Here is an 18,238-nt window from a genome sequence, read left to right as displayed (position 1 = left end):
CATCCCTTTTTACTGTCATATACGCATGCTTTATTACCACTTTAATTAGTAACCATCTAACCTACAGGCATGTAGTTGGGTTATGGGAAGATGCTGAAGCACCTGCAATCACTGGAGAACCCAAAGGCAATGACTTTTTAAAATTGGATAAAGAGAAATAGAACTGTAGAGTAACTGATGAGAGCTACCAATTGGTTTCTAACTCTTATTATATGTAACATTTTAAAAACATTTTGATTGGCTATTATGGGCAACCACCAATAATATTAATAATATTATTATTAAACCAACCAAACATTGCCCTTCCCTAGAATTAAACCTGGAATCCCACCCTCTAAAACAAGAGTGTTAAAGGAGAACTATGAGATGAGTGATTTCCACTCACCTCATAGTTCTAAGCCGACCTGTGACAATGAGACTGTCACAGGTCGGCTCAGTAGATCGGGAGGTGAGCGAACACATACCAGGTTCCCTCACCTCTCGATCCTGTCACGGCTCTCTGCCGTGACAGGGGGAGGGGTTTGATTCCCCTCTCCCCGCTCCGATCTGCCAGCGCTGACTGGCGGAACGGACGGGGAGGGGGCGGGTACAGCTGGCTCTGCCTCTAGGTAGGTAGAGCCAGCTGTCACTCACGCAGCTGGGCGGATCCCGTCATCTAAGTCGGGATCCGCTCCAGGTGCGGCGTCTCAGTATACCGCGAGCTCTAGCTCGCGGTGTACTGAGCTTAGGGTAACGGGAGGACGCTAGTTTGTGTCCTCCCGTTACCCTAAGAAGCACCCTGGATTTCTGGCAGATCAGCAGGTATTCTTTTTCTTGCAGCATAGGGATAAAACTTTGCATGTATCTTAATGTTTTTTTCCCCAGATACACACTTTAAACAGATACACGTGCATTATTTTAAACTTGTGTTTTTGTTTCTTTTCAGGCTGTTGATGAAACTTTTTTTAGCACGCCCTCTTGTTCAGCTGCTACTTCCAAAGCTCCGAATTGCCATGAGTCGTACACTTACCACCGGGACCTTCCAGAACTCCCTGCCTCTCAATTATCGTGGAGGGAGCAGAGTTCAGCCTATAGACACTGTAGGAGAAGAACAGGCATATGAACCATCTACAGGTAAGAACTTTAGGACCAGTTTGAATCTCGTATTCCTTTCTATGCCGAGCTTAAAATGTAAAACTCTTCTCAAAATTTGCTTGTTTATTTAGGGCCCAATTACACTAGGCGAGCCTCTACAATGCTGCATTTTAGCGGCCGGGCCAGTGCAAGCTGTCACTGTTTACATTTTTTACCTTTTTAAAATTATGTGACATGTACACTTCATTCAGGTCCATACACGGTGGGGTGCTGCACTGCCACGTGGTGACCTATGGTGGCATCCAGTGTGCTGCGATAAAATACAGCATGCGTGCATTTTATTGCAGTGCACCATCACACCCGCATTGTGATGTATGTATATGGGACACATTGAAAACAATTATTTTGTATGTGTCCTTGCAGTTACCTGTGTTGATCCGGTGTGAACAGATCCTAAAAGTTTAACTCCAGCCAAAAATGTTTTTTTGGGTTTTGGAGCAGGCAAAGTCTGGTGCAGTTGTGCATGACAACCAATCGGCTTCTCTTTCATTTTCAAATCTTAACTGAACAAAATAGAGAGATGCTGATTGGTTGTCATGGGCAACTTCTCAAGATTTTGCCTGCTCCACTTTTGATACATTTCCCTCAATGTCCCTTCTATTTCCCTGTTAAAGATGCAGTTTAATGTTGTCACTCATTTTTATATGTGTAAAGTGTTGTCAGTATATAGGAAGGAAGTTTGGTTTTACAGCTTGTTTCTTTTTATAAAAGGCTCTTTGCATAGATCTCCAGTGCTTCAGCTGTAATCGGAGGCAGAATATGTCTCTAGCAGAAGTTATGTAAGCTAAAGACAATACTGGGTGTGTTGTTGACTTGTGCAGTGTCCTGGCTTAAATCAGAAGCAGATTATTGTTATATAAGCAAAGAGAATAATGTTGTGCAGTCTGCAGCTTTTTTCATTTATTTTTTTGCTAGTGTTCACAAGAAGACTTTAACCTTAAATAAACTCTGCTTCTTGCTTTTGGTTATGGTGGGCACACCGCCCACCATTACCAAAATCAATAATGTGCAATGAGTTGCTGAACATTGCTCATAAAAAGGTTGCAGAATGATCGCAATGATCATTCTGCAACCTTTTTTATACAATTTACTGAGCGCCTACGCAGCACTGAGGTTGTCTGATTTGTGAAATCCGACATTCACAATATTTGTTAAATATTTAATTTTTTTACCTGTCAGCACATGACTTGCAATCCAGTCATTTGATATTGCAGTTCAGTAAAAATGAAAGCCTTAGATATATTTGCACTGAAAACTGTCAATATTGTTAAGCCAATATATTCAAAATTGTGTACAAAGTAGTTGTTTTCTAATCATTTTATTTAGTTTAAAACTGTACTAAACAAACTTAGGAGAGAAGCTAATTGGTTGCCATGCACAGCTGCTCCAGATTTTGTCTGCTCCAGTTTTGATAACTTGTGGACATAGTGAGGGGAATTTATGAATGAACAGGAACACAGAGTACAGAGGCTTCCTGTTCATTTATAACCAGGGCTGCAGAAAAAGAGATTGAAGACTTGTGTTCTCAATCTTTTTCTATTTTAAAAGGGGGATATAAGGGGTCTGTTTAGACCCATATATTTCCATGAAGCCCCTAAAAGTAAAGTAAAAAATATGAATATTTAATAAAAATACATAAAAATAAAAGTTTCTAAAAATAATGTATTTAAAATTTGAAAAAGTTAGAAAGAAAACATTTTCGGTTTCGGACTGACATTTGTTTTTCATTTCAGTTTCATTTTGGTTTTGAAAATTTTCATTTCAGTGCATCTTTTTTCTGTATAATGTTGTTGCAGGTTATTTGACTGTCTAGAAAGGTGTAGATTAGAATATGCTTTTCTGTATACCAGAGGCACAAAGGCACTTGCATATATGAATGTGTTGTTTGAAGACTTATAACAAACTATCTGCTAGTTCTGTTTGCTTTTGTCCTCTTTATTATTTCAATTTGTTTTAACAGGACGCGTCATTTCAACTTTTCCTTGCTCTGGAGAGAAAGAGGTAAATGAAGCCATTCAAAGTGCCAAAGCTGCTTTCAAAATATGGAGCCAGAAATCTGGAATGGAACGAAGCCGGGTCTTGTTGGAGGCAGCCCGCATTATTAGGGTATGCTATTGGAATCCAGACCTCACTCTAATAGAGTAATACATTTTTTTGTTTTTATCTCAGTAGAGCTGTCATTATATTTGTACTTTTGTAGAATAATTGCATGTAGGCAAATTAAGAACTGGCCAGACTGAATTTCTTTGTATGGCGTGAGCTCCAGTACTACAGCTGGACACTAAATTATAAATAGTTGGCTAGTTTTTTTCTATTTTCCTAGTGACGGGTGAACATAACACTTTATAGGCTGTTCTTCCATTTTAGGGTAGGTTTATAATTGGGATTAATTTGGGGAAACCAATAGACTGGCGTATTTAATGAGAAACTGGGTTTTGTTTTGCCCATATGTACTTTTAGAATGTCGGTGGCCTCCAAGGCAAGGACAGACCATTAACTTGCTTTTCATGAACTGAATAATCGGTTTCAGTTGTGATAACACAAATAAAAAGGTTTCCTTATTATCCAGTTATTAAAACCTTTCTAATTTAAAGTATCTAAAATCTTTTTTTTTTTTTTTTAATGAAATAGGAAGTGTCAGAGGCCCTATTAGTGTTCCCCTCCCCCCGCCCCCCCCCCATCCCATTTGGGGAAATTCACCCTCTCTGTGTCCTAGCAAATTGGGTATTAGATTGTTTGCATGCACTAAAATTCCTTTTAGTGTATAATTTCCTAAAAATATTGAATTGAACAATTTCTGAAAGTATTTTGCGACATAAAAAATTGCAACAAGCTTTTTTTTTAGAAAATATAAGTTTGGGTCTTTTAAGCCGGTTTCTAGCCGTTGTTATTCCTACGCATACCATGATTACATTCCACACATGCTCTTGATTTTGCTAGCACTCTATATCTTACGATGTAGACAGATACTGATGTCCAGACATAGTCCAGAGCTTGGGAACATCCCTCACTATTATAAATCATAGCCCATTTCTCTCTGCTGTTCATGGTGTTTATTTCCTGCATCAAATTCTCAATAAACAGAATATTTCATACATAGGTGTCCATTATTGTACTGAGAAAAGTGGGCAAACTGGATCTATCTAGGGTTACTAAAGAATCGGAGGCCTCTATAGTAGTCCCAAAGAAAGACAAGGATCCCCAGTTGCCAGAGTCTTATCGTCCCATTTCTCTTCTATCCACAGACGTTAAGATTCTGGCTAAGGTCCTAGCAAACAGGCTTAATAAGGTGATTTCCAATGTTATTGGTGCCTAACCTTTCCACGGCTACAAATCTTAGGAGACCTTTTTTAAATCTTCCGGTCCCTATTGACTCCCCAGGAAATCATGCTTTGTTAGCCTTGGATGCCATGAAGGAATTTGATATTGTGGAATGGGAATATATTTGGGCAGTCATGGACAAATTTGGATTCGAGGTGTCTTTCAGGAAATGGGTCCAACTACTGTATGCTACACCTGTGGCATGGTTAGTGAATGGTTCCTTACCCTCCTCTTTCCCCTTGAGACATGGCACCAGACAGGGCTGCCCCCGTCTCCACTCTTTTTATATTGTGATAGATAAAGAACCCCTTGCAGCTCTTATTTGACAATGCACGGAGGTTGTGTCTTTTCGGCGAGGACTGTGTGAAGATAAAATCGTACTTTATGTGGACAAGATTTTAATATACAAATTTTATTCAGTGCATTTTTAATTTCCATAAGGATAGGCGTTCCTTGTGTCACCCCTGTATTTTTTAGTCCCTTTAGGAGAGCTAAGATAAAGGCACAACACAACAGCAGGTAACTATGGCTTATATCACTTGTCACACAAAGTACTCTGGAAAGGCACAAGCTTGGTCTCTTTTTCCATCATGGAACCTGCAAATGATCAGTAGCTGCTTACTGGACATGAAAGTTCCCTATGGTGTCACAAACAGACCAGTGAAGCCCAGTTAATTTACTAAGGATCAACTTCTCCATTCTTCAATATGTTGAGGGCGACCAATGGCTTAAATGGTCCATTGTCTCTTTAACAGCAGCTCTTTTATTTTAACTGCTCCTTTCCATCTTGTCTTCAATTGTATTGTGATTGTAATGTCTTCCTTATATTGTGAAGCGCTGCACAAACTGTTGGCGGTATGTAAATCCTGTATAATAATAATAACTGTGCTAGCAGAATAAACCAGGAACTAGGCGGTGAAAAAAAGGAACCCTTTAACCCTAATGAACAATGTTATCCAACGCCAGCTTGCATGCAGTGAAAGTTGTCCTATTAAAACAAATCCGGTAAAGAGACAGTGTTGGGTTTTTGAGCAAATCCGGAATTCGTATTACAACCATCCCCTGAACAATATGAACGTCACTGAATTTAATCCTTACCATCATGCAGCATAAAATCGGGAAGTTACAAATTATACTAAGGGGGTTATACACAAAAGAGCTGGAGGATCCAGCTGTAGCTTTGGCTGATCCTTTGGCTTGCTTCGTCCGCCTGAGCCTTTCAGCAGCCGAGCCCAACAAATATGCTTCAGCTCGACTGAGACAGCCGAAGCAAGGAGAAAGGACGGCCGACCTTTCACCACGCAAATGACAGCTGGGCGGAGCCAGCCGTGATCTCTTGTTTTTATATTTTGCCGGCATCTGTCAGATTCTTCATTCTGCGGCGGGAGTTTGTTGCATGCGGTCGGGTCAGCATGCATAGTTTTAAAAATTATTATTATTTTATTTATTTCGCCGAGTCGTCACCGTCGTGGACAACGCTGGATGTCGTGATTAACCTTAGGATTGCGTCAGTGGTTCCATTTTGTATTTTTATTTTTTTCCATTTAAAGGATTTTATTCTAAAAGTCTGGACTTTCTATTTTACCATGATGTCAATAAGCCCCGCTGCCCGCACCCCCACAATTTAACGGCCAAGGGTTTGTGTAGAAGAGGCCCTTGTCCCCATTGGCACGGGGACAAGATGCTTTTCCAGGGGTGACCTTTTTCTGCCCTGCCAGGCCTGTGCTCGGATCAAGGGTCTAGTTGGGAATTTTAGGGGGACCCCACTTTTTTCCAATTTTTGGGGGTGGGGGTTCCTCAAAATTCCAAGCAGACCTTAAGGCCTTGTATGACTTTTGGGGGGAACCCCACACCCCCCCCCCCTTTCCTATACTTTGTTTTTCTTTTGTTTACATTTCTTTCTATTCTGCTTACTACCTCCAGAGGCGAGCAGAATAGCAGAGCCCAATGCCGCTTAGCAGCATTCGGCTAGTCACATGAGAATAAGGGTGAACAGCAGCGAGTGAGCTGATGGAGCTTCGCCAAACATGCAGAGCGTGATGTACGGCTAAAGAGGAGTTAGGTAATATATTGTGGTGAGATTCAAGGTAATGCTGATTAGCCCAAATCTCACAAGACGATCCTGCACTGGTCTTGAGTGCCAACATAAAATGCTTGGCACATGTTCCTTCAGCACTTTGCAGTGATCAGTGGAAGCTTTGACTCGTATATGTGTAATAAATGGATGAAATCTGACTCTTCCAAGCACTGATATGTGATTAATGAGGATTTGTTAAGGCTTTCCAACATATTACTAGTGAGTAGTAACATATACACAACATATAATTGTAGACTAGTTACAGAAATAGTATAGTAGTTTTGCTCTTCTGAAGTTACAATATTAATCTAGCAATGATAGTGTATGCAAAGCTATTTTTTTGTGCGTTTTAGAGTAGGGAAGGGTAAAAACGCATGTTATTTTTTTGCTCTCTGATGTCCCATTACTTCCTGCCTGGAGATGCAACAAGAAATATGATGAAGCCTCTCCAAAGTGAATGGAACTCTCATCTTAGAATGCTGTCACAAAAATTGGAGGATTTTTCCTTACCTCTGGCTCTGATGGCAATGATCAAAATGTATGACTTTCTGCTCACTTTCTGCCTCTAACATTGGTCACCAGGGCAAATATGGGGGTGAGTTTCTGCAGCTGGCACACACACCAATAAAAACTGGACAAAGGCTATAACACTTCGCTTACTAAAATAAAAATAACAAAATCGCCCTTGCATACATTTTTTTCACTTTTTGTTTTTTTTTACAGTATATTTATCAATAATGGACTCTATGTAATAAGGTCAGTGCATTCTTTCAGTGGTATAATGGCCATAAGTAATGACTGATAACCTCATCTTCCTTTTTTCTTTTTAAGAAATCTGGAGTTTCACTTTAAAGCAGAACCTATTTGTGTTTTAGTTTTTAAGTTGACCTCCAGGCTGGTGACAAAGTATGCATAATTTACTTTTGTGTATTGGTGGTTTGTAACTCTCATAAGGTTAAACCAAAAGTTAAACATCAAGCAGTCTTTACAGCCTGAACACCCTTAATAGCTTACTATTTCATACCAGACCGTAAACTACACGATTGTTAAAGTGCTGGACTTAGTCATTTTAAAATATAAAATGTATGTTTCAATGTAAACTGGACACAAAATATTTTATTCTGATGGCCTTGCGGATTTCATTGTTTCTGTTATTTTGGTTTTCCAGTTTATCATACTTTTTATCTTTTTATTTTATTTTTTAATTTTATTGCTCATTGTCATTTTGCCATTCATCTGCTTGCTTTTCTACTAGGAACCCTTCAGTCACTGACAATTTAAAATTTGACACATTTTAAAATGGGGGGGAAATGTATTAGGTTTAAATTTTAAATAATTTAAAAATAAACCATTATTCTTAAGACTTCTTCTATTTAAAGTAATATTCTGAGCATAAATACAAATTTAAAAAAATTGCACACATCTCTTTAAATGTCCATTGGCTAAAAAGGGGCAGATGCCATATCTGCCCATATTTGTGCAATCACAACACTTTTAGGAAATACTTAAAAACACCCCCTATCTAATAATAAAATTTATTAATGGATCTGGAGTCACCTAGATATAAATTATAATTTCAATATTATTGCATAAATACACTAATACTGAGGATGTCCCAATACCACTTTTTCACGACCAAGTACTTGCCCTCAGGTACTTGCCGATGCCAATTACCGATACTTTTTCTTAAAGAGGACATGTGACTTTTTTTGTAAAACAATACAGACTAATGATTTTAGGGCACTTTCTCACCAGGCTGCGTACAGATGTCACCAGGGCTGCATAGAGATCTCACCAGAGCTAAATACAGATCTGGAATCTGGACGCAGCCTGGTGACATATGTAGTCCAGATCTCACCAAGGCTGCGTTCAGAATCTGGACACAGCCAGGTGACATCCGGACTCCAGATCCCACCGGGCTCCATACAAATCTCACCAAAGTTGTGTACGGATCCCACCAGGCTGTGTACAGAACCTGTACGCAGCCTGGACAGATCTGTAGTCCAGATCCCACAAGGGCTGCCAATGAGTATCTGCAGGCATGCGTATAGATGTCACCAGGGCTGCCTACTGGGCCTCTCCAGCGCTGCATATTGCATCTCTCCACGCTGACAGGTGCTGTGCTGAGCCCGCTCTACGGGCGCATAGTGAGCTCTGAGGCTGTATTTGTGGTGTAGGGCTGCCTCGAGCAGTGCTTGTACCAGGAATCAGGAGGAGGAGACGTGGGACCTGGCAGGCACAGTCAAAGACAGCTACTGCCAGATCCCCGGAAGGCTGCTTCAAGACCCCACAAGCGCGCGATTTAAAATTTTTATGGGCCAGTATCTGCTTTCAGCATCTGGACATTTTCACAGTACAAGTACTCGTGAAAATGCCCTGTATCGGCCCCGATACTAGTATCTGTATCGGGACATCCCTAATTAATACTCTCCTAAAGATCCTACAGATTATGTCTTACAATGTTGTATTTGTAGGTAACACCGAGGGCCCCTTCACACCAGCTGCAATAGAACGCTGGTGTGCTCTCTTTAAGTGGTGGTGTTGCTGTGCAGGAAACAGCGATTCGCACTGTATCCTTTCATTCAAAGTGACATTTGTATTTAGTTTTGTCGGCCTCAGCATGATGCAGTGCGTTTTTAATTGCATTGCACCACACAGCGCTGATAAAAAGTACTAAATTTTTCAGCACCCGGTGGTGTGAACTAGGAAAATTGCTTTCTCTTTACGTTGGGACTGTTCTTTTGCAAAGCTGCCCATCACAGCTGGTAAGAGAGGCTGTTAGGTCTTAAAGTATAATTAAACTTTTTTTTTTTTGCATATATCTACTGCTTGCTAGCAGTAGATATATGCAAAAACATATCAAAAAGGGTTTTACTTCTGTCTCTGCTGCTCGCCCCGTCCGAAGATCTGAAGATTCGCAAGTGGCTGAGCAGCATGATGGGGTGGGCACAGTAGAGATCTTCAGCCGGGAGAAGAGAGACTCAATAGACGTCAATGCACGTGGACAGACACCGTGGGACACAGAAGACACAGCAGTCAGCGCTGGATCAGAGACCAGTACCAGCATTAAAGGGACTGCTGAAAACTACTGGAAAGAAGATGATCGGATCAAGAGACATCATTTAAGGTAAGTCTCTACGACAGGATTGGGGAGGGGGAGAAAAATATTTGACTTTAATGTTACTTTAATAAGGATAATTTTGGTCTAAAATGGCCTGTTACTTGCTAGCAAACAATTAGGAGCATCAGTTGTAAGCACTAGATAAACCAGAGGCAAGGGCATGGTTTTATAGAACCCTAACTGTTTGACTAACCCTGGCTAACAAATCTTATCATGTAACTGGTGTTGTAAGGGCAATGCAGGGCTCCTTGAGGGACAGTTTAAGTTGTGCCATAGTTTAGGAAAGAATGCACATGAAGCTGATTTGTTCTTCTGCTCTGTAGTTTTCAGATAGCTTTGAAATGTTCTTTTACTGAAAATAGCAAATGCATTGCTAAATACTTACTTGCAGAAAAATCAAGACTGGCCTCGGCAGCAGTGGCACCTTCCACATCCTGCTGAAGTGCTATATGATCGGATTGCAGACTTTTCTTGTTCTCCTTCAGACTCAGATTAAAATTAGTGAATGTTCCCAGTTTATTTTTCAAACATTGGGTGAATTTAAAGGGGATTTGATCCTTTGATCCCTTGCCAAATCTATATTGCTGTCTGACCCTGACACGCAGAGAACCTCTCCCCCCCTCCCAGAATGGTAGTGACAGCCAACGTTTGGATTCCCCTCTTTGAATTGTGCAGTATATTTTCATGGAGTATTCTGCATGGTGATATAACTTGTCAGTAGTGGATTCTTCTCTAGGATATTTGACCAATGCACTATAGAGGGAAGATTAAGGAAGCTTAGCTCACAGCAGAAAGCTGGCTCTGGAAGTGCTCACTGTCTGAATCAGCTGTAATGATATGGCTGGGGATTAAACTCTGCCCTCATTTCTCCAAAACTAAACAGTGGATCCCTTTTTATAAAAGAACATATTTCGGACTTTAAAACCTGAAGGAAAGTGGAGATTTTTTTTTTCCTGTGGTAATTGAACTCAGAGCTAACTTTGAATTAAATATATTAGGATCAACACAACAAAACTGTTGCATTCCAGATATCCATAAATCTTGTCCTGAAAGTTCAATAACTCTCTGGTTATGACTTTTCATTATAGGAGCGCAGTGAAGAGCTTGCTACCATGGAAACAATAAATAATGGGAAATCTATCTTTGAGGCTAGAGTGGACATAGAGATTTCATGGCAGACACTGGAATATTATGCTGGACTGGCTAGTAGTATGGCTGGTAAGATGGTTTCCTTTATTTTTTTTTATTTCCACATGTTTGCAGCTAAATTGGAATAATACCTATATATTAATGACATGTTCCCTTACAAAGCATAACGTTAAAAATAAATAAATAAAATAGCTGCTTTTTGTTTTTGCTTGCTGTTTTCTGAAAATGCCAAAACTGCAGTTTTCCCCTTCTATGGAATGTTTAAAGTGACACTAAAATCAAGAATTAAATCTTAAAAATACATTCAAATACCTTTTTAACTATTAACAAAAATGTATCTTTTTTTTTTTTTTTTTATCGCTCAGCTGTAGATCCTCATATCGGCTCTGAATCGGTGCTGACACTGTCCTTCCTTCTGGAGGGTGGCTACTTTTGTTCCCCATGGTCCCTGTGTGTGTTGTAAAGTAGTCACTGCCTCAAGCTCTCTCCCATGATGGACTACAATCTCACGTTTAGTTTACTAATTTGTATTGAGATTGTAGTCCATCACAGGAGTGAGCTTGGAGTTGTGGCTACAACACACACAGGTTGCCACCCTCCAGAAAGAATGACCGTGTCCATATGAATTTAAAGATGATTTGTGGATCTACATCTTGGTGATACACAAATTAGCTACATAAACAGCCAGGATACTTTAAATACATTTTTAAAATTTAACTCTTGAATTTAGTGTCACATTTAAAGTGGACTTATGCCCACTTTGGCTAAAAATCATATCGGCATGCAGCTCTGCATGCTGATATGAAATCATCCTACATTCATTAGTTAAACATTAGTTTTATTTTACTTTCAATTACAGTTTTTCTACTTCCTGGTTCTCTTTGGCACAAATGATGTAATGTGCCCAAGTGTTGCATCCTGCGAAGGTTACATCAGCAGAGCATTGCTGGGAAATCTCATCTGCAATCTCATGAGATCTCAGGAAAAGGCATTTTCCTCCCCTGAGATGATGTGTATGGTCACATGTCCTAGTCACGTGTGCCAGAGTTCCAGGAAGTAAAGGGTGATGGATTCATCTGCCCTTAGTAAAAAATGGCCGTTGTGAGAAGAATGGGGAGAAAGAGGTATGAAAAGAATACAAAGCAGGCAATTATCTAGAAGTATTTGTTTGTAGATTGTTATTACTAAACATTTCTAAAGGTGCCTTTGTTATGAAGATGAGGGTAAAGTTCCTGTTTAAGGAGGGTGCTGCGGCGTTATGTTTTATCATAATTATTCCTGTCTGTACTGTGCTGGCAGATCTCTATTATAAGTTGTAAACTAGATTCATTCACACTCCGTCCTAACAAAGGTTTCGAGATCTCAAGGCTTGGATAGTACACTGTACGTTAATGCATTTTTAGACCAATCTGTCCCTAAAACATTTTTAAATTTATTTATAGGTATGCTGCCTGAAAGGGGAACACATAACAAATGCGTAGTGGGAGTTTCTCAAATGTGTCTGCAAAAGAGGAAATACACCTGAAATACTAACATCAAATATTTAATTTATGCTAAAGTGAATCTGTTGACAAAATATATATTGTAATAATTGTATATTGGGCACCTCCTGGGTGCATGCTTTTCAGCTTTAGTCCCATGTACGACCCAGGGAATTCCTCTATGCAAAGAGGACTACCATCCATTTTTTCTAGTATGTTACTTTTCTACTCCTACGAATTATTATTAGTTATACCACTCATTACAGAGAAGTGCCAGTAGTAAGGTTCATTAGGTGGGATCAGGGCAAGCAAGTGCAGAACATAGTAAAAATTCAAATAAGCCCAGCTCCTAAAAGAAGATGCAATATAAACTTTCTGGTGGGCTGTGAGTTGTAACGCTGCCACAATAAAGATTTCCAGCAGCTGCAGGTATTCAACACTTTGGGTGGGTCAAATGCCTACTCTCCCTACCACACAACATGGTTCATCCTACTGGTTTGTATGTCCTATAGTGAGGTTTAGGAAGTACCACAGCATGCAGCAGTAGGAGCAAGTATTCATTGTCAAATACCTGCAGCTTCTAAGGATCAGCAGCTTACCGAAAAGGCAAGTATATTGCCTCGTCTTTTATAGACTGGGCTTATTAGAATTTTGACCCTGTCAATATAAAGTCCAATGCCCCTACAATAGTCCTACAGAAGCTTGGGAGCCATCTTGTGTTAAGTTACTTAACCTTCTAGCATGCCTGTGGCCCCCCCCTGGAAAGAATTGAAAGTACTTAATATTGGAATGCATACAGATTGTCATTTTACCTGGCAATATATTAGTAAAACTACTTTAGAGGTTCTTTGTGTTTTTATGGTCTGAATACATATTACAATTAAGCATAAGATTTCAGTTGGTTAATGCAACAAGTGTCCCCATTGGAAGACTTCCCCTCTATACCCGTTCCAGTGATGATCAGAATTTTGGATTATGTCTCGCTTTCAGTCCCAGTGATGATGGTCATCAAGACAAACCGAGAGAGTGAATCTCACCTGTGGGCGCACAAATGGCAAGAAAAACCTGTTGGAGGGTCTATCTGTTCCACACTAAAACAAAACAAACATTTTGGCTTTAGATTGACGTCATACTGTAGTGAGCGCTCCCACATGTTGCATTTTCATTTTTTTAATGCTGTAGTTACAACTGTACATCCATCTAGGAGCTGCTTTGTAGAAAAAAATGTTTTCTTCCAATTTAATATGTTTTTGATGCGTTTTCCCCCCTATCTAGGTCAGCATGTGCAGCTTCCTGGAGGATCATTTGCTTACACAAGGAGGGAACCTCTTGGAGTTTGTGTTGGGATTGGTGCTTGGAATTATCCTTTCCAAATTGCATGCTGGAAGTCTGGACCAGCTCTTGCTTGTGGTATGTGTACTGCATAAAATTAACCTATTTAAAATTTAACTTCATGTGAACCAAACACGTCAGCATTCCCTTTAACACACTATTTTTAAGAATTATTTTTTTTTCTGTGCGTTTAAAGAAACGTATCCTATATCCTAAAGCCTAGGTAAAGAATCTAAGGGTTCTGCTATGAAGTGTCTTTCAAGCCTAAATCCCTTTTTCAGCTTGTAACATACTTGCACTGCAATCTTCATTTTCTCGAGGCTATTTTAAACTGCACTCATACTCAAAAGTTAACATAAAGCTATATGACTATTTTTTCCTGGGGTAAAAGGCTGTAGAAATTGCTGCTTCAGGATTTCTTGTTATTTGGTTACATGATATTTAACAGCCAATATATATGTAAACCTCTGAGAAATATGGGAGTTTCCCTTGTGGTTTTTGTTTTGATAGAGGCATGCTCAAGGGTCAGAATTCAGATCCTACCTCAACCACTTGCTATATTACTGACCTGAAATGAGCATGCAGTTCGTTAAGGGAGCATTCACACCAGGGCGATCAGTTGTGGAGTGTTTTAAGTCATGAGCGCTATGTCGTGTGCCAACATGCGTTGCATTAAGACTACCCATTTTTTAAAATTGGTTTCGCAATGCACCACAAGTGTTTAAAAGTCAAATCTGCAATTTTGGTAACGCAGCACATCTCGCAACACATGGTAGTGTCATGGGCCACAGAGCACTGCACTGTATCTTGGGGTACTTTTCAAAATGAATGGCACTGCAGCGCACTGATGCATGTAAAGTTACACAGTTAAGTGGTGTGAATGGGCCTCAAGTCTAAAAAGTGTTATCTCTTGTCCTCCATGTTTGTCCCAAGTTAGAAATTCCTTTAGGTTTTAAAATCTAGGTCAAGGATGACAGTCCTAAAATGTGCAGCTTTAAAAGCAAGTCAGCTATGCTTGCTCCCCTTTTCTGTCTGTAGTTTCCCATGAATCCTGATCCTCCCCTACAGAGGCGATTATGTGACCAAGTGCCTAAGCCTTCAGATTTGTCACCAGCACAAAAGGGAACTTAACACGGAATGAACTTAACACGGAATTTGCATTGTGAAAGTATCCCCCCCCTCCTTTTAGTCTATTACTCTTTATTAATCCATTCCAGCAGTTTTATGTTAAGATTTCAGATATAGGTCTACATAAAATCTGAAACCCAGTGAAAATAAAGTTACTTTTGCAGTGGGGCAGTAATTTTGACAGCCGGATTTACCGTGTCTTCTTGGAATCTCCTTCATTCACAGCTATTGCTGGTTACACAAGCAACACTGTCTGCTAGAGCTTATACTTTCATTCACCTAAAATTAGGATAGCTGCAATAATGCAACGTAATGAACATATTTGTAGACACTGCATTGCATTACAAAAAATATTTAGCACCTCTTATAAATGGTTGTGTTAATTGCTTGTTCAGCATACTAAACAGATTATAAAGGAGACTGAGTTAGCTCTCCCTATAACACCGCCTTAGCCTACCAGGGTACAATTGCCAGGCCTATCCAAGTAAATACAAGCTGTCCCATACATTTATCATAAACTGGACAAAATAAAGAAAGGGATCTTTAAGAAATACTTGTGATGCAAAACTTGATTTTATAAATGCTTAAGTTGGCTCCAATAAGCTTTTATAGTTTTTTGTTTTTTTCTCATCCATTTAGGGACACAGGAAGCAATTAACTGTGTGGTTTTACTGCTGCCTACAGAAGGATTGGATACTAGGAAACAGAATTTTTTTTAGCCAGCCCAGAGTAACTCCCCTACACCTGGCATGCCTCAGTTTTTTTGCTAGTGTCCTAAGAAGATAGAGATTTTCTTCTCATCTGGGAAAGTCTAACTTAATAAATATATATTTGCTAGTTTAATCCTTTTTAACCCTTTGGAAGGTCATGCCAGTAGAAAACCATCTCCAAATCTACATTTTGAAGATCCCCGAACAGGTGGTTTCTTCTACCTCACTGGATCATTCCCTGGACAGTTCGCCAGATACAAATACCATTGGCCTGCATCATGATGTACTTCCTTTGTCAAGAAATGTACTGGGGGGTCTTGAATTGAATAGACCTTTTTTTGTGCTTAAATTCCGGCTACTTTGTTCCACGTTTAACCATGAAATACGGTCTTCAGCAGATCCATTCCTCCCAGCTTCCTACATCTGGACATGGGGGAGCTGTGCAGGCACTGAGATTGGCTCCGAATTTCTGATCCTGCATTGCAGGACCTGATTCATCTGCATGCTGAACAAGCCAGTTTTCTAGCACAGGAACCCTCTGGCAGCAGCAGGGATTGATCCAAGCACCTTGTGGGATCTGCATCACTGGGTCTCAGGTTTCCTCCTTGTATGCCTTGCAGACTCAAGAGGTGTACCTCTCTGGTGGTCCTTTCTCTAATTCAACTCGGGCAAATGTTTTCACCAGAAAAACAAAAAACAACCAGGGGTCTTTCCTGGTGAAGGTAAAACCTTTTTATTCAATAAAAGAGTAAACCAAAATATACTCCCAAATAAGGCAGTATGTAAAAGCATCAACATGGACTGACAGTCCTTGATTGAATAGCTGCTGTGGATGTAACAGATAGAGATCGAGGAGACGCTCACGAGACTCTGTTCTCCTCACGGAGTTCCACTAGCATTAGGGGAGCATTGGGGAGTCCAGAGCAGTTTTTCACCGGTGAGACTTCGAGTCTCTGGAATATACAAGGGTTTTCAGAAGCTTTTTAGCTGAGGGCTTTGCCCAGGGGTGACTCCTTGCTGATGGGTGGGTTGAAATCGGTCTTCCACTCTGCCAGGTGGCAGTCTTCTTTCTCCAGTGAGGTAGTCTACCTTCCCTTCACGACTTACTGTTGTATTGTTTTTTTTCCCATGTACTTCATCCTGACCAGCCTGACTTTGTAAGATTGAATTTTGTTTTCCCTGATAGTTTGTGACTTGATGAGGTAAATGTCTGCTTGGCAGCTTTTTCTCTAGACAGTTTCTAGTCCTCTGGATCCTTATGGGATCAGCTGAGTAGAGACTTAGGCTCTTTTTTTTTCTGGTAGACTGGTTCTGGTCTATTAGTAGATTTAAGTTCTCTTTCAAGCTCTAATTCCTTCGAGTGGGCTCTTTTTCCTCTTTGTGGTTCAGGTTGTCAGGTTTTTTTCCTGTGGGAAATGGTTGTACATTCAACCCTTTTGGTGGATTAGGTTGACCAGCTTCACACTTTAGTCTATGATTAGTGTATTTCCTCCATTGAGAAATTCTTTATCGGTTAGGGCATCAGGCGTTGCTCCCCTTACCAGATCAGGGATTCGGCCTCATCAGGTGTTCTCTTCGGACATTGGTTAGTAACTGGCTTTAGAACAGTCCATTGAGGGACACATGCCCCACCCCTATGTGTGTATGCATTCATGCTCTTAGCATTGCTTGCTTCAAAACTGAGGCATGCCGGTTGTAGGAGGGGTTATCCTTCGCTTGCTTATGGGGTGTGTGTTTGCCAGTGTCCACGCCTTCTGTAGCTGGCAGTTAATAACTTCCTGTATCCCTCAATTTGGCTACAAGACTAATTAAATTCTGTGTTACTATGCACATAGTGGGGATGTGCCTTGTACTCTCCGTTCACTTGTAATCTTTGACTGTTTAATCTGCATTGTTAGAATGTATTTTAGTATTATTTTTTTACTTTAGATAGGTTATGAATGTACAAAAACGCTTTTTTGGCTTGTATGTTACAAAATGTCTCCACCATCATCATTTAGTTTAAAGAGATTTAATGTTATTGGATACTGTTCCTTTTGCATGTTTAATGTTTGTAGAACTGAAGTTATATCTTTTTAATGTACACCTGCTGGTTGCTAAAGATATATATTTTGTAATGTTGTTTTTTTAGGAAATGCCATGGTGTACAAGCCTTCTCCCTTCACTCCAATAACTGTAGTTTTGCTGGCTGAAATCTTCAGAGAGGCAGGAGGCCCACCGGGTCTCTTCAATGTGGTGCAAGGGGGGGCTGCTACTGGAGAATTCCTCTGTAAGCACCCAGATGTGGCAAAAGTATCCTTCACTGGCAGTGTTCCCACTGGCTCAAAGGTGAATCAATGCAGCGCTAAAAAAAAAAGTCAAAATCCTTTACTGTTTGTTTTTCATTTTATTTAACGTTGCCTTTTTTATATTGATGTGGAATAGTTCCACTGTTTAAGGGTACCTGTTTCTTTTGCATTTTAGTGCTTTATTGTTTTACTCCTTTATATCTTGCAACCCAAACTGGAGCAGACTAAAGCTGGGTACACGGTGCGAATTTCATCAGGAATTGGCTGAGATTTGATCTGTTGGGGACCATTTCTCCTCGACAGACGTCATTTATTAGATTGACTTTTGTCGAAGGATCATGTCGGATATTCTGACAGTAGCCGGCACCAATGCCAGAATACAATATACAAGGTGGGGGTTTGTTCATCCTCATTCTTTAGCGTGGATAGAGGGATCTATCTTTTTTTTTTTTTTTTTTTTTTTTTTTTTTCAGAATGCAAAAAAAAAAAATTAAAAC

At 40.0% G+C, this 18,238-nt stretch overlaps 1 protein-coding gene across 2 annotated transcripts in view; it reads left to right on the top strand.

The window, feature by feature from the left end:
- The window catches only part of ALDH9A1 (aldehyde dehydrogenase 9 family member A1), a 35,030-nt gene that overhangs the window by 2,457 nt on the left and 14,335 nt on the right, over window positions 1-18,238 (top strand). For both annotated transcript variants that reach the window (XM_018570392.1, XM_018570391.1), the window contains exons 2-6: window positions 926-1,113; window positions 3,095-3,240; window positions 10,742-10,871; window positions 13,559-13,693; window positions 17,585-17,781. In XM_018570392.1, coding sequence (XP_018425894.1) covers window positions 933-1,113; window positions 3,095-3,240; window positions 10,742-10,871; window positions 13,559-13,693; window positions 17,585-17,781 — 789 coding nt within the window. In that variant the 5' untranslated portion in view covers window positions 926-932. The remainder of the gene's footprint in view (window positions 1-925; window positions 1,114-3,094; window positions 3,241-10,741; window positions 10,872-13,558; window positions 13,694-17,584; window positions 17,782-18,238) is intronic.

Source organism: Nanorana parkeri, unplaced genomic scaffold (assembly GCF_000935625.1).
Source record: "Nanorana parkeri isolate BGI_ZX_2015 unplaced genomic scaffold, ASM93562v1 scaffold1527, whole genome shotgun sequence".
Taxonomy (NCBI): domain Eukaryota; kingdom Metazoa; phylum Chordata; class Amphibia; order Anura; family Dicroglossidae; genus Nanorana; species Nanorana parkeri.
Note: the sequence above shows the minus strand (reverse complement) of the source record. Positions and strands in the feature narration are given on the sequence as shown.